At 30.9% G+C, this 21,351-nt stretch overlaps 1 protein-coding gene across 1 annotated transcript; it reads right to left on the reverse strand.

Annotated features, from left to right (window-relative positions):
* Window positions 1-1,491: 1,491 nt before the first annotated feature.
* LOC134694589 (uncharacterized) lies at window positions 1,492-21,102 on the reverse strand. The gene is made up of 22 exons (XM_063555614.1): window positions 20,980-21,102; window positions 19,090-19,146; window positions 18,552-18,587; window positions 18,083-18,133; window positions 17,249-17,296; window positions 15,400-15,471; window positions 14,514-14,594; window positions 13,068-13,112; window positions 12,594-12,620; window positions 9,505-9,552; window positions 9,163-9,252; window positions 8,367-8,441; window positions 7,724-7,759; window positions 6,587-6,637; window positions 5,867-5,929; window positions 5,488-5,589; window positions 4,656-4,703; window positions 3,504-3,551; window positions 3,079-3,141; window positions 2,805-2,894; window positions 2,073-2,217; window positions 1,492-1,708 (listed from the first exon to the last, which is right to left on the reverse strand). Exons 1-22 carry the CDS (start codon window positions 20,984-20,986, stop codon window positions 1,525-1,527), a joined length of 1,467 nt encoding a protein of 488 aa, XP_063411684.1. The 5' UTR covers window positions 20,987-21,102; the 3' UTR covers window positions 1,492-1,524.
* Window positions 21,103-21,351: the final 249 nt, after the last annotated feature.

Below are 21,351 nucleotides of genomic sequence, written 5' to 3' on the forward strand. Positions count from 1 at the left end.
AAATTTGAATGATTTATAAAAAAAACGTTGTTGTGACCTCCTTTTTTTCTAGATAAAAAACTAGTACATGGCATAAAGTGTCGCAATAACAGGGTTTCTTGTCTAATATATGCAATTATTATGGTTTATGGGCATGTTTCTAATTTGGTTCATGAACACGTTCATACACAGTATTTGCTATTATGATAGGTTCTTTGTAGAAACGGCCATCGGTAATCAATATTAAATGACACAGAGTCAAGTTATGTTTGTAATTCGTTTGTCTTCATTAATAAGTCTATAAAAGGTGGTAACAAAAACTTCGCATCCCACCTTAAGTTTTAACTTATGATTATCAATTTAAGATTTATCCGAGTACTCGAGAACTCGAGAATATCTTAACCGAGTATCCGAGAATTAAATTTTAGATCTTTTGACATCCCTTGTTTTAACATATAAGATCAAGTTGTCAAAAGTTCTTGTTAATATAATTGGTAAATTTCGTATGGTATCGTTGAATTTGTACGACTGGTCCAATTAATGCCGAGGTGACATTGGCTACAACCCGTTACTTCGGTGCGGAGATTAAGATGGGATGTCGGACCAGTTTACCTGGTCTGTTCCCTAGACCTAGTAAGGCCCTTCTCTACTTCAGTTCTGACGATACTAGATTCGTAATGTAACATAACGTGAAATTATTAACATTGGAAAGAGAAACAAATATGTTGTCATTCACATTCTGATAAACTTCTATGGTTAAATAAAATATATATGCAAACTATAATTATATTGGTTTTGAATTTAGTTACTTTATCAGAAAAATGATTTATTTCTCGCAGATAGCGCTAAATAATATAAATTAACTAGACACTGAATCAAAACGACCATTAAACATTATTGTATATGGAATCTTCAAAACATATTTCCTAATAGTGACATACTAATAGGTGAAATACTTAGAATTAGAATACAATATCAGACATAAAGCTTTAGATAAAACGTGTACGCAATCATAAATTTGCTTATAAGAACCTTGAAGTTGGCACTAATATTAGTAACGTGTATCCTGTTTACCCCTGAAAAAAAATATTGTCTGCTTGACTGCTACTGCGCGCCACTTTTAATATATTTTAATAGAGAATGTAAAAATAAAAAAGGATAAAATTAGAAGACGAATCAAAATCAAAGCATTGAATTGGGGCCACCATAACGGAAAGCAATATATGTAGTGTAACTCTTTTTGGTGTAATTTTGGCCAAAGTTGAATAAAAAAATAATGTAATTTTTACATGATTTTATCAATTTTGTAATTTCTTCGACAAGTGGTAAAATACTAAATCACAAGCAGTCGATTTTGGTTTTTCCTAAATGATTTACCCGGACCGATAAAAAAATCTTTCAGAGCTTCAAAAGAAGCAAAACAAACCTTTTTCAACAATAAAACCCATAATAACTTCCTGATATTAGGTTATATTGTTTAATAACATTAACTGGACATACAGCAGTCAAACGCTTGTGAATTGATATTTATTTTCATATTTTTGTCTATGGAAAATTGGAGGAAAATCGAGTTGATAGTGCCGGTATAAGAGCTGGCGGGTTGTTGCAGCTTGATCCTACACAACAAAATCTGCATGTGTATGGGAAGCCAAGATTTCCCTGAGGTAACTGAAGACAAAACATATTACCAGACTGATCTTTGTCCGTACATTCCTGCTTCGATGCACACCTGTAAAAAGAAAAGTCATTATTAAAAACTAGAGAAAAGGTTTATATGAATCATCAGAATGAACATGAAGTTAGAATCAAAATGGGGTTTTAAAAAAAACTAAGAGTAACATCATTTGTATTAGAATTGTAAGGAATAAGCGTTATTTTTTATAGATTAAAAATGTCCTTTCAATTTTAAGACATTAAGAACACTCTTATATGCAGACATGAAACTTGAATCTCAAGTATGATTTTTTTACGAAAAGATTTAAAATGTTATTTTATTTTATTTTTTTCAAAATTCGTAAATCGTTAATTTAGTCGAATATTTTTCATTTGTTACATTTTATGTTGAAAATTATGTATGACACGTCAATTCATACTTTCTCTCAATCAGTCTCTCCAATTTTCCAGAATTATTATCATTGTAATCAATTATAGATGTCATGCAGAAGTTCTGGTTAGATCCACACGTGACGCTTCCACTAGTTGTGTCACAACTGGTTCCATTACATTGGCTGCACATATCTGTAAACGGAGGTATATTTATTGTAAAAAAAAGAATATCATCCCCAAAAACGTAAAGGATTTTCAACATTGTCACCTTATTAAACTGTCCTTATTACTCCCAATACATAGCCTCCCTAAGCTGTATTGCACAACTTTTCGGAATCGTCGATTTCTAATTTGTATTTGATTTGACCTTCCAACTGTTTTGATTCGAGCACTGGTGAGTCTTTTGTATACGTAATGTTCGTTTAGTGTAAACAATTACGTGTCTTGATGAGTTTTGGTAAAGTTAGATAAAGCTGACTAGGAAATGCGTTACTAGAAAAACGAAAGCTATATGTTAAGCTCACATCTTAATCCAGAAGCAGTAATTCGAATCTCAGTGAAGGAAAATAACATTTGATGACACTTTACAGAACTATATATTGTTGGACTACAGTTAGACAATGTTCATACATAAATTTACAAAAAGATATAATATATTAATTTTAATAGAACGAGAAGATCAAGTCTGCAAAATCCACTCTTTATGAATGGAATAATGTGTTTTTCCCTCAACAATACCCTTACTATTATTTTGATTTATTTTTTCTTTAAATACATACGTGGCGGCATTGTAGTAGTAGGTAGTGGTGTAGGCGTTGACATCATTTTCGAATCGCATTTACAATGTGGCGTGGTTGACGCAAACTTTGCTAAATAAAATAAAGATAAACCAAAAAATATTTGAATTTGATGAAATCTTTAGAAGAAGTGATATTTATGACTTTTGTCAGAACATAACTATTAACAAGCATCTTATATTATATCTAAGATCTTCAACCAATACTAATTTACATGCAATTATGTAGAAACTTTAAAACTACACGTTAAACTTACCAAACATTTCGTTAATCAAATATCGTCTGCAATGACCATGAGTGTCTGCAAGATGTCTCCAAACTAGAACAAAACAAGTTATGACCATAAAAATTATAAGTACTATTTGAGAAAAAAAAATGTAGCAGAAGAAATGGACACTTAATGTTTGACTTTCATGAAAATATTTTGAAATACAAACTCTAACACGTATTCAGAAAGGAAGAAATTTAAACTTCAAGTCTTTAAGAACTCGATGTACTATTTAGTATACATGGTATAGGAACACTGCATTGTTCAACCCCCAAAAGAAGTTAAAAGTCGATGTCGATTTTGAAAACTTCGAGAACACCTTGATATGCTCGACCAGGGAGTGGGAGATGACTATTAAAAGAGAAGATACTGCTGAGAAGACTTTCTAAATTTAAAAAAAAGACGAAACTTACTGTACCAATGAGAACGGCATACATTTGACAGGAAGTCAGTTTGCATCACTGTTGAAAAATTAAACATTGAATTATGTTCAAATGTTGTTACAAAACAACTAGTATTTACATGATAAGACCTAAAATATACTAATAGTGTCACCAAATGAAAAGTTTATTTCAAAACCTGCGATTCATATTATGAAATTTTCAGACTTGTGTGTATTTTATAGCGCTGGTACCTGTCTTCAGTTTGGCACTTCATTACCAAAGACGATAACTCCTAGTAAATACCTGGATTTTGAAAACAAGGCTCGACTTTGAAATGAGAAAGGCAAATAAAGAGTATTCATTTGACAAAAAAGCAGCAAAAACAATTCAAACACAAAAGGAATTCAAATACAAAAAAAGTTATGGGTAATGATTAACAGAAATAAATTGTATTCACTTTGGAGCTCGAGATACCTTAAAACACCAAATTTAAACAAAATTTAGCCAAACAGCACTTTATTCGACTTACTTTTTTACACCAGAAAAAAAATCGAAATTCCATTTTGATACAACAAGAAGTCACAACAAACTCAACTAACTAGTCAAACAAGAACACGTCATTGATCTTTAATTAAATTCCACACTTTACAGGGTTTGACAATTAATAGTTAAGAACACTAGTCAACAGATCTAGTAGGTAAGGAAGCAAAATAGCTTTGCAGCAAAATAACTATGCCTTTTTCATTATTGTCATTTAATGCATATTTTTAAACTGTAACAATAACGTACACCTGAGCAAGACCTATACTTAGATAAAATGAAGTACATTCTTTTAAACTCTACTTTAAATACTGAGATCCCGGGTTTCAGACGTTTTGTTCGACAAATCTTGTTTTCAATTTCTCTTCATATGATTGCGTAGCTTGTAATTATAACTGTTACTTTTTAAGTAAACCGTAAATGTAGGAACTGTTGATTTAGGGTCCACCTAGTAACTACCAAACTTATCTGAGTATACCTTGAACAAGTTAACACTTTTCTTTATTCATTTTTAAAGTTTAAACATGCTGTCAAACATGATATCATCTGTACTTCATGAAAACAAAATAAAAAAAGACAGTCACAGTGTATAAAAACTTAATAAATAGTAATGTTTTGTATTTGTTAAATCGTTTGACTTACCTTTCCATCCCTGAGAATCGTGTTCACATGACGGCAAGAAAGGTGTGTCTGTAGTAAAAATAAAGTCATATCTAATTTAAACAGAATATATATGAATGATGCTGTTATTCACCAAAGTAAAAGTATGTTTGTAATAATCAAAATTTATGATAACAGCATATCATTGATCTTATAAGTATTGGAGACTATAGCCATGTCAAGCATAAATGACTTGAATAAATACTTTTTTTTTTATCATATGTCATGTTTGAATTGCTTCCTTGTCATATGATTATGTCACATGTTATCAAACTTGTCAAGGTGAAATCAGATCATCGATGGATTTTTATATAGATGGGAATTTTTTATACTTTCCCAAAATTCAAATTGAACCCTGTTGTTTTTCAAAAAGATAATATGGATCACCGTGCTATTTTCTGTCAACAATTTGTGCATAATTACCCAGAATTACTCTATATTCAGAGGAAAAACATTAGCTTGTAAACAAAAAGTAATCTGTGAGATAGAATTTTGAAATAAAATATGAGGAGAAAAGTTTTATGATAAGCTTTTGGAAATAGAAATTAAATTGAACTTTTTCTCTTTCTACAATTAAAAATAGACAATTCATTAATATTTCCAAATAAAAAAACCATCTTCCCTTCAACGACTATGTTTGAAATATTTAAGAACAAAAAAAATGTATTTTGTATTTGTGAAAACATGCACATTCATAGCGAATTCGTCTCAAAATGTGCAGATTTAAGAATAGAACCATTTGTGTACAGCTATTTTGCAATTCAAAAGGTGTTAAACAGTGAATCTTTCTTAATTGTACACAATAGATTGTTACCTCTTTTATTTAGAGATCGACCAACAAAACTAACTCCATGTCCAGTTTTAGGAGGTTCTTTATAGTAATGACAATCACAACTGAAATCGTCGTTTAACTGATCTGAAAAAAGTGTACATCGTTTGTTATGGTCCATAAAATATAAGTCATAACAATTTTTGCATTGTTTTATGTAAAAAAAATATATCATAGAATATTATACATGTATATTAAAGATAATGAGATAAGTCAAATTTTTAAATTGCTCTATACATACACATTTACAATGACGAAAAAAACACTTTTCAACAGAGTAATTGATTCCGATTTTCCAGCTGGGAATCATCAGTAATCATCTTTGTAACGTATGTTTAATTGTGAACATCTTTCACCAACCTACCTAACATGAAGTTTATAATCCAATCCTGGCAGACGGCTGGTTGTGTTGCTAGATATTTCCACACTGTAAATGTTATAAAAATTTTGTTTAAAAATTTCATGAATAATTTCACAATTTGAGAATAGAACAAAGACACTCTCCATTAATATGCAAGTGACAAAATAAAACAAAAAAAGTTTATAAAAACAAATTTCTAAAGAGGTTACTTCACATGATACAATAATAACTTGATATACGTATGAACATTGATTTTCTTTTTGTACCAAAGTGGAACTTTTTGGTTTTAAATAATCCAAGATTAATTCCCAATGCTTCATCTGTTATTAAATTATGAAGGAAAATTATGTCTTCACACATTATTTGTCGTGGTATTTGAAGACAGTTGACTATGGATTGAGCGTACGCTATACGTTTTTTATTCATCATGATTGTAAAGAAGATGTCTTGACGCGTTAAATTGTTCTTCCACTAACAGGGATCGTGAGTTTGATTTAAATTGTCATAGACAATTTAGCTTCGATGGTGACAGATCGTCCAGTACATGAATTCTATCAACATCATATATAAAAAAAAATGTATATATAGTGTAACGAAATAAACTTCTGATTGTTAACTCTGTAAGTGTTCAAATCTGTGTAAATACATGTTCAAACCATATTTTTCTAAATAAAAGTGTTTTTTTTCTGTCACTAAAAGCAAATGGCTTTGACACAATATTACCTGAAAAATGTGTCATACAGTTGTTTGGAATCAATCCATTAACATGTAATCCTGTGGAGAGAAAGAAGATAATAGTGAAGTTTTACTGTACCCATTGGTAGCTAATATAAAATGTCAATATCTCAAGTTAACTTTCGTCAGCAATTCAAAAAGTGAAATTGTCATATAATCAAATTGAGAAAAGAAATGGTGAATATGTCAAAGCGACAACCACCTGACCATAGAGCAGACAACAGCCGAATGGGTCTTCAATGTAGCGAGAATTCCCGCACCCGTAGGTGTCCTTCAGGTGGCCCCTAAAATATGCATAATAATATAATTTTTATGTGATTCAGTAAAACATCGAATGTATCACCAAAATCTTAATGACGTTATTTCAGATCAAATGAAGTTAATGATTGAAATCAATAAGGATTTAAAAAATTGTGTAAATTAGGATAATTAGTTCAAAATACAGTACAGTTAGTTTTTAGTTGGAAATCACTATTGCCTTTATTTACGTAATTATTAATACTTGGAGGGTTTTTTTTGGTTTGTATTTTTCTTGAAGTGTGAGTTTGTTATAATACACGAACTTTTAAGTTCTTTGTTCCGCAGATTTATGTAATAAGTAAAAAGTGTTAACAAAAAAAACTGTTGAAGGGATATTGTTCACGTAAAAGTGATTTGTCAGATTATCTACAGAATTTAAATGACATAGACAATGACATCTAAAATGTAACTGTCAGTTGTAATTCCAGTGACATCTCATACGAGCTCAAATTTGTTTTATTGTTTTGAATATGTGGGGGTTTTTTTTGTATAAAAATTTCGAGTTATATTTTTCCGTTTTATTTTCATTTAAGAGACTGAGTATGGTCAGTGGCTTTTAAAACGAGTTTTAGTACTTATATTATACTATTCCCGTGACTTATTTTGCCGTTGTAACGTAAAATCGGATATACCGCCTACTATTTCTCCATAAAGTGTTTTTAAGAGTATAGTTAAGTAATAAGGAAATAAAACTACTTTCGACATAATACGTATTGACAAACGGACAGACTATGAAATGATGAGAAAATAAGAATTTGTGCGAAAGTAACATCGTTATCGTTCGTGTACAATGTTGAGTGTTGTATGACATGTGCATATACTTACTGCTAAAACCACCATATTTAGTACAATCGGCTGGAACTACAATGGAGAAAAGAACAATTTTTCTAATGAATAATGAATTCACAAAAATTGTAGAAATGGACATGCCATAAACATGATAAAGCAATAATGTCATATATCTCTATAATAAAACAGTCATATAAATAGTTGGATACTGGCACACTATATGTACGTTAAAAAACCTTGTCGCTGATGAAATGTCCTTGTCTTTGTTTGGATTAATATTGCAATGTGAACGATAATGTATTTGTGAGGCCGATTTTGTCTTTGTGTATGCAATTGAAAACTTTAAAGTCTAAAAGGGCGTTTGCTGTATAATTAGTGTGCAAGCCCCTTTTGAGGAATACCATTGCTCAGAAATTCCAGTTTCGAGAGTAAATGCATTTACTTTATTTTTGATAAAAATTTTGGTTATGTTTCCTTTTATTGAAAAAATATTTTTGTAATGTACGTCTTTTCGATTTGTTTGTTTGTTTGTTTGTTGGGGTTTTTTTTGTTACAAAACTAATTAACAAAAGAGGACCATAAGCCAAATAAGGGTATGTTGGTTTCTACATTTGAGTTTTACGATTGGTCTTGGTGTTGTAAATTCTTCTCTTTGTGTTGGGAAAAAAATATGCCATACCTGTTTTGAGTCCGAAAGACGGATAGCAGAAACATTTGTCGTTCTCGTATTGTTCTAAAGAACCATTAAATCTATCTGAAAAACAAACCCGAAATCGTGATTATACTTTTCATTTTTTTTAATCGAAATTATTTTTTAAATAAATGCATAAATTATGAAAATACTAAGAACACGCAAAATAAAATTGTCATTTCCAGTCCAACGCATAATAGAATTGTAATTTATTTCTTTATTAACTCTAAGTTTTATATATGTTTGTATTAAATTATGTAGTTAACTAAAAATCATAAAGTGATCTTGTCTTTGAGACACCCTGATCTTAAATATATTTATATACCACGTTATCTAGTTAGTAAAAGATGTAGCAATAAGGTTATTATAACAGTTTTAAAAAAAAACGTAGTAAGAAACTAAGTTACCATTAAAATAACATAATGTACCCATCATGCATTTCATTTGTATGATGGATCGTTGAATTTCTTTTTTTACTGTTTGTGTATGCGTTTTGTCTTCTTTGCTTCCTATGTATGCACACATCTTTACTTTAAGTCTGATTAAATTATAAAAGGCTATTTCATGGAATCCCGTTTGTCGTGCAGTACACATTGGCTTATCTTTACATCTTGATAAAATGACAAATATAGATCCAACCCACTTATGTTATTATGTTCTTGATAAATACCAACGGTAAAAATACATTTGACAAAAAATGAAAACAACACGCTTAATAATTTCATGCGTGCGAAGCACTTTTCTGGACAACTGTGTAAAAAAAGTTCATTAGTTTTATACCTACCATACATCTTTTTCACGATCGTCGCTTGACATGATACGGGTTGTCCTTCCACATCAATGTCTGAAGGACAATTTTTCAAGCTTTCCCACACTACAATTATAAATTATAAATTGAAAATTAATACAGATAGGATTTTTACTATCCCTTAAAACTATAATAAACTCGTATGTTACGTTTTCATCGTAGATGGGAGTTGATTAAAATAAATCAACAAGTGTTACTAGTAACTAAATTTATACTATAAAGACAGCCTTCAGATTTTGCCTTTAAGCGAATCATAAAATTTAAGAAAACAAACATAAACCAGCCGAAAATGTTTAATCAAATTTGATTCATACAGACCTATTTCGTGAACAGCACATGTATCGTTTTCATATAACACCTTTAGTTCTGAAAAAAAATCAAAACATAAACTTTCAATGATACTGTGTGGTTAATCTGCTGGCTTTTCCGACTTGTTGAAATAACAGATTACTTATGTATTCTTTAACTTAACACGTAACTCAGTCAATATAAAATCTGTTCATTGTGGATAATGACCTGGTATTTAGTTTAAAAGAGTGACGAAAGATACCAGAGGAACAGTCAAACTCTTAAATCGAAAATAAACTGACAACGTCATGACTAAAAATAAAAAGGACAAACGGACAAATAATAGTACACAAGAAACAACATAGAAAACTAAAGACTGAGCAACATGAAAGGCAGGGTAAGCAGATCCGGTTCCACATGTGGCAACCGTCGTGTTAGTTTAAACATATTTTATTGTTCAAAACAAATGGATTAGACACAAGTTTTCCAACTTAGTTCCGTCTTCTCCATAATATACATGAATATACATTATATTTATATAGCACATTACATAAATTTGTATTTTTCTAATAAGCATGAAGGCATGAAAAATAATTAAATAAATCAAAACTATTGTTACTATAACATTTATACACAAAGAATAATAGAAACGGCTCAATGGATATCAAACGTTCTTCTTTTAAATAATCAAACACACCCAAACGATTAGTCTAAAGGGAAAACACCTACTGTTATTAGTGTGTGTTTTAAATGACTTTCTATACTATTTACCTGTATAAGTTGTAAAAGTAACATGCAATATTGTGAATATATATAATTGTGATACGGACATTAAATTCTGCCGTTAAAAATGCGGATAAAAGGATGACAAGAACAAAGATTTAATGTAAGTATCGTTTTTGTTTTAACTCCAATAATTGAAATCCATTGAGGCGAAACATTATGTTACCGTTATGAACAATAAATCAATCATTCGAACAATGCATCGTCTGTACTTTAGACTAGTAAATAAAACAATAACCAGCAAGGTTGTTATCAGAGTGAGAAACGTTGAGTTTCTTTTATATATTTATGTACTGCAGAAAATATTACAAAATTGTCTTCTGTATCTAAGTTGTCATTACCAAACAATAACAAATCAATTGTAACAGGAATGTCCAAGTGGGTCAGTTCAGTAAGCATAACATTTCTTTGCGATGCAAAGTTATTACAATATAATAAATAGTGTTCAACACTTTCACTAGTGTACCCACATGCACAATATGCATCATGTACTAAGTTGGCCTTGTTTAAATCTGCGCTCAGTGCACTGCACTTGTTGCGTAGCCTTGCATGTAATACAGATAGCAGTCTATCTCCATAAAAATAGTACCTAGGAGGTTTTACATTATGAAAATACAGTTGTTGCAATTGTAACTTGAAAGAAAAGAATGTAGGAATTTGACGAATATGCAAATCTAATTCATTCCACAATGTAATAGAAGAAGGAAAAAAAGACTGTTGATAAACTGATAGACGATTCAATGGTATATTAATGTTATGTCTATTTCGAAGGTTATAAGTATTAGTATCTGATACATACGGAGGAACCAATTCTTGTAAATAATCCGGTGTTTGATTATTTACAATTTTATAAAACATGGTCAGTTTTTTAACTTCCCTTCTGACACTTAATTTCTCCCATCCCGTCTCTCTATAAATAGAGTTGATACTAGCATAACATGGTAAACCGGTAACTATACGTGCAGCTTCAATCTGAATCTTTTCTAACCTTTCGGAATTAATTTGCCCACAGTTGTCCCAAACTTCAGATGAATATTCCAAAATAGGACGAATAAAAATCATATAAATCTTTTCAAGATATTCCCTTTTTAGTCTAAATTTTAGTTTCCTCAGTACATTTACTTGTTTTGACGTCTTCTCTATCAGTTTATCAACATGTTTATTCCATTTACAGTCACTACTAAAAATAATACCTAAATGTTTATGTATATCTACAGGAGCTACCGTCGTGTTGCTTATGTGATAACAAATTTATAGTCTAATTCGGTAGGTCACATTCATGAAAGGGAAGGGGATTGTAGTTACGACGTAAGGAACATATCCGATATCAATTGTGAAACGGTCACTCCATAACGGTCCACCAACTCGTGATGGCGTCCATAAAATTTACGAAGGGATGATTTCAACTTCACCATTTGGAACTCTTGATTTAAAAGCGTCCTTGTGAGCAGCAATCCTCTATCAAGATAATCATGATAGAAAATGGATGCACCGGAATATCGTATCCATTGGTAAATATATACCCCGTATGCAGGTACTGCTGGAATGTAACTACTTAGATATGGAAAGTTCGCAATCGTTAAGCTGAAGTCATCTCTTTTGTCGTAAAGTTTTGTTTTCAACCGACCCTCATTGTCAATTTCTAGATGTACGTGATTGATTAGTAAATACCAATCAAGCTTAAATTTTGTTTTGAAAAATATCTATTCGTTTCTTATCGATGTTGCTTATGTTAGCTGCAGATATGAAAGTTTGAACTGTGTAATTCTGTTTGGATTAACATATACTAATATTAACTTTAATCCAACAGACGTATTTCTTACTAGATAAGACAGGTCAATAATTAGGCAAGATTCTGCTCCTTCCTCCAGCAATCCTTGGAAAAATTCAGATGTTTTTTTTTTATAATATTTTATTCTGATTAGTTGAATATTCAATTCAAGGTCTATCTGGCTGACTTTTGTCATTGGTTAAGCTGAGAATTTTACTCCGTGTTTTATGTGGGTTTTTAACCTTAACAACTGTTTTTTTGTACCTATTTCTTCAAACATGACTGTATCATGTCAGGCGTATGGCTCGTTCCGTTGGTTAAAAACGTTTGATTTAGACAGTTGTAAGGATTTATCCTTTTTAAATACCTTGAAGCTCAATATATTTTGGGGTTTGTTTTGTCACACTAGTAGCATGTATTTTTACTATAAAATAATATAATGCATATGTTGAAACAGTTTTACGCAAATTATCTATAGACATTAGATATACTCTGTTTCCTCTGTCAGTTACACATAAATGTTGAAAGGGTAGCATTTGTTACTAACAAATATATAGAATCATACCTTGGCAGCCTTTGTAGTTAAAACATTCTGAAAATTATAGAGAGAACAATGAATATGAGATAAATATTTGACCCGATCGTGCATGTTGGCATAACAAATGAACCTGTCTTTAAGGATTTTCTACAAAATTATAAAAGCACACTTGGATCAGCATTTTTTCAGTAGTCGAAATAAAGATGGTAAAGACGACATAAGAACGTTTTGGTTATTTCAATATATATATTATATGTTAAATCGTATCTGATGTTATCACTTTTCATTATTTGTACAATAATAACTTAGAAAATGTCGAAAAACTTTAGTTCAAGAAAATCAATTCGCCAGCATTGTTGAATTAGAGTGTTGTTTTTAATAAAAAGGTATTCATATTGTTTCTGTTAATCTTGTTTTTAAGATACGTATTAATAAATATGTTTTGGACGTGCAGCATTAGGTGCTTCTTTCATTAATAGTTACAATAAGAAAATCCATTACCTGGTGCTACTCCTTCCAACACTTTCTTTGTTGTTTTCGAAGCACCTGAAATGGTAAACTATGTTTATATATATGATGTCAAACAAAAACAATCTGTTCTATCTATATTTACCAATTGTGTCTATGACGACTAACTGATAAATACATCAAATGGTGGCTGCTTAACTTTCCGAAAATTTTAATAGTTCGACGCTATTGGTCGAATTTTGTATTTTCCAATAAATTAGAAAAAAATATAATAAATGCATGGATTCATTTCTTGAAGTTCCTGTGATAACTTGTTTTTTTTTCAATTTCAATATGTTAGGAGATTCTTTTTCTATACACTCAGCAGAAGAAATATAAAGGAAACATTTGTCATGATAAAGCAATTGTAGGATATTCGTGAAATAAATGTAATAATGCAAATCTAATTTACTCTACCAAAGAAGACTATACACACTTTCTTCTTGGTTTATTTGACGATTAACCCAGATGATAAACATATATAGAATAGAAATAATATATAGGACAGTAAACAACTAGATACTGCAAAATAAATTGTTAATGTTAAAATAAAAACTTCCCCAAAAAACAATAAAAAAAAATCAACCATGTTTTTATCACACATATTATATAATTTGTTTCCTCTTTCAATATTACAAAATCTAACGGTTTCAATGTTAAGGCAGTGTGCAGACAATCTATATCTACTAATATATGGCTTAAACACATAGTTTTCAGGTTTTTGTAGGCAAATTGTAAAGCATGAATGTATCTGGATCGTGTATATATCTATAAAAATTACACTTTGATGACTCATTGAAACAAGCATTCATTTCACTGACAAAACTACCTTTCATTCTATTTACAATTTCTATCTTGGTGTAACCATACATCTTTACAACCATAACGCAATAATATGTTTCTTTTTTCACATGTCCAATTTTGTTTGTCACAAGGTTTTGATATCGATTTCTCTAACATTTTTTGGTAGCAATAATGTAAAATAAAAGACTACAACTGAAATTATTCTCCATGGCGTTGTCAGTTTATTTTCGATCTAAGAGTTTGAATGTCCCTCAGGTATATTTCACCCCTCTCTATAAACGTTGCAGGCAATTGCAACCATATTACCTGTATGGTTGCACTTGTTAACTCAAGTTCAAAGCTGCTCGATTAAATTTACATACAAACGTGTTCAATGAGATAGTTTGAATAAATGTCCACCAGTGCATAATTTGATTTGGTTTCGGTTAAATACCTATATATTACGTTTCACCATTACTGACTTATGTGGTAGACGGGTTTCAAAATGTGACAATTAAGATAAAATTACTACAAATGTATACTTTTCTAAAAAAATTTTACTTGATGAATAATTGTGCATGTTGGGTCTATTTTTCCACATCTACAGCTAGAGAATGAATTACATACACTAGATTATAATTTTAATTAGTTGCTTACCTTTTAGTTGTCCATTGTCTGACCACACATAGGGTTTACAACTGCAGTATTGTGATACCGTACTGCCTTGGTCATATCTGTCTATAATAGCCAATTATATACGTGGTTTTAATTATACCTCATAATAAAATGACAGATTTTATAGGTAAATATGAGGGTTCAATTCTACTCAGCTGGTAACAATTGTTTATGCTTCTCTCTCGAACTAACCAATAAAAAAACGTCGAGGCAAAACAAAACAAAAATTGTATAATACACTATTGTATTTGGTTTAGATGTTATATGTGTTATTTTCGTGGGATTTTGTCTGATGCTTGGTCCGTTTCTATGTGTGTTGCGTTTCGGTGTTGTGTCGTTGTTCTCCTCTTATATTTAATGCGTTTCCCTCGGTTTTAGTTTGTTACCCCGATTTTGTTTTTTGTCCATGGATTTATGAGTTTTGAACAGCGGTATACTACTGTTGCCTTTATTTATATATTATTGGATAAGCATTCAGAGCTTTTATCAAAATCGATCAGGTTAAATTTCAGATTGCCGAAAATGTTTAACAAAGAGAAGAGAAAATTCGTTAACTAACTAGTTGGACTGATTTATAATTAACCAAAAAATTATCTACAGTTGCTATTTGTCGAATTGTGTCAAAATGAGCTGCTTTAAGACACATAGTTTAAACACACATACTGGTTTAATAAATGCTATGAATTTTACTGAACAATTTCATTTGACGATACAAATAGTATTACAGCACATAAAACAATTTAGAAAGTAAATGTTCGATTGTGTAATTATAAGATAACGACCTACTTTATTTGATAGAATCTGTTTCTTACAATCTATTAACACGATATCTTTATGTTGTTGACAAAGATTTTGTTTGACAGTGTACCTGACATTACGTTGATTATGTTCTCTCGACAACGCCAGTTGGTATTGGTTAACTCCTGCAGATGATGCCAACCTGTGAAAATATATACGGTTGTCTGTTAGAGCCAAAACACATAGAAGAGTCGGGTGAAACAAAAAGATGACAAAGAGAAACTTGTTTTTAATATGCTGATGTTGAATACTGATTTGTATTCAGCTTTTTGTAGAATAATTAGTCGCTTCAGTACAACTTATGTGATGATGTTGGTACAGAATATCATTGTTAAAGATAGAGAAAGTATATAAAGATACCATAATACCACCACCTGCAATGCAAGTACAGAAGGACGAAAGCAAAAATAAAATAACTAGATTTTTTGTTCTTCAAAAAAATATTTGAATGTACATTTTTGTAGGTATAATGTAAAGCATTCCAAAAGTAACTGTATGTAACGTCGTTTTATGTCGTAATGAGCTGGATAAAAACATTTGGAATTTGTATGGTTGTACCAAGCTAGGTATATGACAGTTGTTTTCCATTTGTTTGATATGTTTGAACATTTGGTTCTGCCATTTGATTAAGGAATTTTAATAATTTTGTGATTTTTACTTTTTACCGAACTATAAGTTTTAAAAGGTAATTAAGGTTGTCGATGAACACGTCTCAAAATAGTTTCAAATTTATATCACAAGTGTACCAATATAATTATGCTTATATTTATTTTCTATTCCAAAATGACGTAAACATTCAAAAGATTAACATGTGTTTTGGACTAATTGTTCCCATACTGTTCTAAATTTGTTCCTTTTTGTAATAGTAGTTTATCACTTAACACTATAAAGGCCAGCTTGAAGACCATCTGATACATTTATCCGCTGTATTTGCTGTTTTCGGATTTGACATGAGTATCAACTGTATGGTAATTTTTATAAATGTACTGTTGCAAAAATATATTTAGTTAAATAGTGCGCTAGTAACCTAATATTATTATACATTGGGGTCAATAAATTCCATATGGGGTGCGACCGTAGCTAGAATTCCCATATGGGATTTACTGACCAAATATATATCGTATTAGGTCACTAGCACACTAGTTAACGAATCTATCTTACCGAGTATCTTAACATGTGATATTAAGACAAGTGGCCTATAAAAGTGATCAAGTCTTCAATACTGTTACTATTATGAACCAACTTCCATAGGTCTATTCAAAATCATATGCCAACAATAACAACTTGTTAGCTTTAAATGTATTGAAGGTTCATTATCCGTTTAATTGTGTGTTGAAATCACCGCCGTCTTGTTTGTATAAAGGGACTCAACTCCACTACTAACCTAATATGGAACCTTACTAACCTAATATGGAATATAAACGTTCTCCACGCGGCTGCTCTTAACCAATAATTTTCTTAGAAATGTATAGGAGGTAAGAAAAGAATTATTCGAAATACTAGGGATATTCTTATTCCAGGCATAGATTACCTTAGCCGTATTTGGTACAATATTTTGGGAATTTCGAGTCATTAATGCTCTTCAACCTTGTACTTGTTTTTGCTTTCTAACTATTTTGATCTGATGATTTTTATATAGACAAAACGCTTGTCTGACTGCATAAATAATAAGCCTGGTACCTTTGATAATTATTCCTCCATAAACAATATCTGTGCAATTTCATATTTTCGAAAAACAATGTTCTTTGCCATAATACAGATTCTAGGTGTTGAACTCAAACCTTTACCATTTCAAAACGTTATAGAATAGCCGAAAAAGAGCCTTTCAAATTAAAAATGTATAAGTAATCATCAAAAAAACTACAACCACCACATAACTTGATTAAGTAAAATCACTATATACTAATACAAATACTTACTTATATGATGTGGTTCACAGGCATCTAAACCTTTTATGATGTATAAGTCTGCAATTGTGAAGAAGAATAATTAATTCTTTTCAACGCTGGACAATATTTTTTTTTGGTATAAAATATACCAAACGGATAAGCACAGTCATAAGGGAGGGGATCATAAGTTTGTATGAAAATGATACCCCCACCCCCACAAAAACGTGAAACGACGAAAAGACCGGTAACCCCAAAAAATTGAAAAAATCTATATATTGAGCAAATGTACTGGTAAGTAGGTGTTACATTTTTGTAAAATAGCACCAGTTTAAGAAAGGTGATCACAAACTGGTCTGTTAACACCCGTCACCGTACTATAAAATATCATTTGTTGAATGTTTATATACATGTAGAGCATTTTACCTCTATGATATTAAGATAAAATGTTATGTTGTCAATACATAAGGTTCCTTTTGATGAGTTTTGATCCTCATCATTTTCAATCTTTTTTACTTTGAAACGATAACTATTATTCAATAAAATATCAGTTGGTCAATACTCTAACCTTAGTAACAGATTTGTCATTGTAAGAAACTCAGAACCATTATAGCTGGATATAAACTGCTGAACTAACTTAGTTCTCGAATTGAGATCATCATTAACAGTTTTTTGGTACAGAATGTACATGGAAGTTCCATCATCAGCTAGTATAGATAGCTCAAACTATTAAAAGGCTCCAAGGTAAATTATACCCAAAAAAAAATAGTCTTAAGTAGTTTTCCCATTGCTCAGGTAAATATTTACATTTTTATACAAAATGAAGAAAACCTGTGTCTATCTAGCCATTAGTTAAAAATATATTACGTTTAAAGGATTCCAATCTTAGACATTCAGGATCTGCTGTAGTATCTGGTCCTGGAAAAAGATAAAAGAATAAAATTTGAAATTTGAAATTGAGAATTGTTGGTTTTGATCACTTTAAACAAATTATATTGATAAAAACAAGTTAAAAAGGCCAATTAAAGTACGATGTTGAAGAGCACTGAAGAACAAAACTAACACTGTTTGCCAAATACAGCTAATATAATATATTCCTGGGGTAGAATTTAATTTCTATTAAAATGCCTTCTCTATATTCCGATCAATGGCTGTGCCAGTTTCTCGCCTGGAATCTAATTGTATTCTTATTATTTTCATTTATTTATTATTTAAAAAATTTGACGCGACACTGATACTTATGTTGCATATGTATCTTTGAAATAGGAAATGAACAGTTCGCTCCTTTTCATGTTATTCCTCTTTGTTTTTTTCTGTTTAAATAAATTTGACTTACTTGATGCAATTTGTTGCCAGGAATCTGTAGTTGTAGCTGGAAAGTAACAAACTAAAAGAGTTAAAATGTTAACTATATATTGCTTTCGCAGCACTTTTTTTTATTCTTCATGATTCTTTAAACAGCACATTAACTTAGATCAAAAAAGGAAACTCAAAATTATATGTCATTCATGTTATCTATCGTTACATTTACTTTCGGTGTCGTTCAACACGACCTAATACAAAATAGACAACAGTAAAATGGTTTATTTCCAGTGTGTCATCGTTTTCGGTTTTAAAAAGAGTCGGATTATAAAAAAATATCAAAGATACCAGGCTTAAAATATTTTGTTCGAGCTCATAAAGATATGTGTTACGACTTTCAATTATTGGAAATGATTTGCAGTCGCGAGAGTTTTGAAATTATTTTTACCGAACATGATATAATGATCAAGATATGAAACGAGCACTATTCCTGTTTGAGTTGAAACTCAGTGGTTTTGCTAGGCAAATATATTTTATTATAAATCATAAAAGCAAATGTTTGTATACATTACCACCATGTGTCAAGCCAGCGATATACAAAATGGCAAACATCTGGTAAAAGGCCTTCCCTTAAAAATAAAAAAATAAAAAACTCTATCGTGCAAAACAATACCATCACAATATATAAAAAAAAAAGAGGTTGTGTCAATTCGCTGGGTTAAAGGGCGACACTCGAAGAAACTATCTTATAGAGGATCTTCAAACTTAAGTTGAATGTCTGGAGGTAATCATGGGGCACAGTAGTATCCAGGATCACATAGAATATGTTAGGGACGTCACTTGGCATTCGTCGTCCCCTATGTGCTTACATGTCAAGTAGGTCTCAAGTCATCACTAGGCATCCGTCTGTCAATATTACATAAGCTGTCATTTTCCTCCAGGACGAAAGTATAAATTGGTTGTTTAGTTTCTTTTGTTTCCTTTATTGACTCAAGCTTCTTTAAACTGAGTTTTATTGTGCGTATTGCTGTGTGTTTTTTATTCTGCATTGGCCAGAGGAGAGTTAGTTTACAGAGGGTTAGTCGTGTATGTTGGTTTTTTTTAATCTTGGGTTCATTTATATGTTTTGGAGTTTAGTATGACGTCCATTTTCACTAAACTAACTGACATTTTTTAGATGTCAGCTGAGGACCACGTACGGGTGCGTGATTTTCTCGCTACGTTGAAGACCCTTTGGTAGCATTCGGCTGTTATCTGCTCTTTGGAAGGATTGTTCTCTCTTTGACATATTTCCTATATCAATTCTCAATGTTATTTATCATCTTTGAAATGTTGACTATTATAACTACAAATGTAGCTGTCCTAGAAAACAACATTAAAAACGAAGATAGAAAAGTCGCTTTAAACGTGGAGGGAAATATTCTGAATTTAAGTGTTGTGTATGGTATTAATTTTATTGATTAACATTTTCATTTCAAGACTTAGAGTATGATCTTTAGTAGTTTGATGTTTGATGTTCAGATGACAATCCATATGTTTATTGTTGAGATCAGGTTAGATTTAAAAGTGTTCAACTGAAATCAGTTTTAAAAATAGAGTTTACTATGCCATCAATAGTCGCGGAAAAGATCATTTGTTAGGTAGGGTAAATTCCCTTAACATTTTAAGCAATTCTATAATACATGCTCATTTATTTCATGTGAAATCTTTTTAAACTTGTGTAAGACTTTGATATTAATTTGCTTTGTCTGTTTTCACTTTTGATGAATTATCTAATTATGAGTAGGAAGACATCCCAAATTACATCCTTTGATGTTGAAATTTCAATAGCTTATAAGTTTTGGAAGTTGGAAATTAACGTTTTCTTTTCTAAAGAGAGACTTAAATGGACGTATAATCAAGTATACTAGCCAGCTGCTTACTTAAACAAAAAAATCTGGAGAGCAGGAAATGTTGCTTTTAAAGGCAATAGTTATATTCCGAATGCAGCTGTCGTATATGATATTTTCATATAAACATCTTAATTCATTTCAAGACTTAGAATATGTGTCAAAACTTCGTTTTATCTTTTATATTTTCATGTTTGAATAAAGTTGTATGTAGGTGTCAAATGTCAAGTTGACAATTCGTATGTGAATATGAAGACAAGGTCAGATTCAAAAGTTTAACAGAAAGCCTCTTAATTGCCATCTATAGAAGCAAAAAAGATAATTTGTTGGAGAAAGAACACTCCCAGATATGACGCCTTCGATGCATATTTATAGTTAAATACCAAGAGTGTCCGAAAAGTGCATAACAAGAATTTACAAATCAAAACTTTGTTGATAAGAGTTTATATCAAAGATAAAATGTCATTTAAGCTGAGAATTTTCAACGTGTATGTAACAGTCATGGCGTAATGCGGAATCCTTTTATAGCAACATCTTTGCAATGAATAAGTTTTATAAGTATCACGAACTTACTTGACATGGTTTCGCGTATTCCTGATGTCTTTATCTGTTGACGTCTGTATGCACTCGTGTAGAGATAAGAAACATAGACAATACATTATAATACTAGTATTGATATAAAAATAAGGAGCTGTGGGATGATTGGTAATGCGACAAATATCCACTTAGTTTCAAATTTGTCATAGTAAGGCTATCCTCAACGAGAAAAACCCAGATGATTGATCGTGTAGTAGAAAATAAAAGGGCCAATCATAAAAATGTGAAACAATTCAATCGAGAAAACTAAAGACCAAATTAATAACTTCACATTTTATAATAAAGGGCTGCGCTTTAGCGCATGATACGCCCGTTGCTCTTTTAACTTGTCTTTTATGATGCTTCGAC

The sequence above is a fragment of the Mytilus trossulus genome, chromosome 13 (assembly GCF_036588685.1).
Source record: "Mytilus trossulus isolate FHL-02 chromosome 13, PNRI_Mtr1.1.1.hap1, whole genome shotgun sequence".
Classification (NCBI taxonomy): domain Eukaryota; kingdom Metazoa; phylum Mollusca; class Bivalvia; order Mytilida; family Mytilidae; genus Mytilus; species Mytilus trossulus.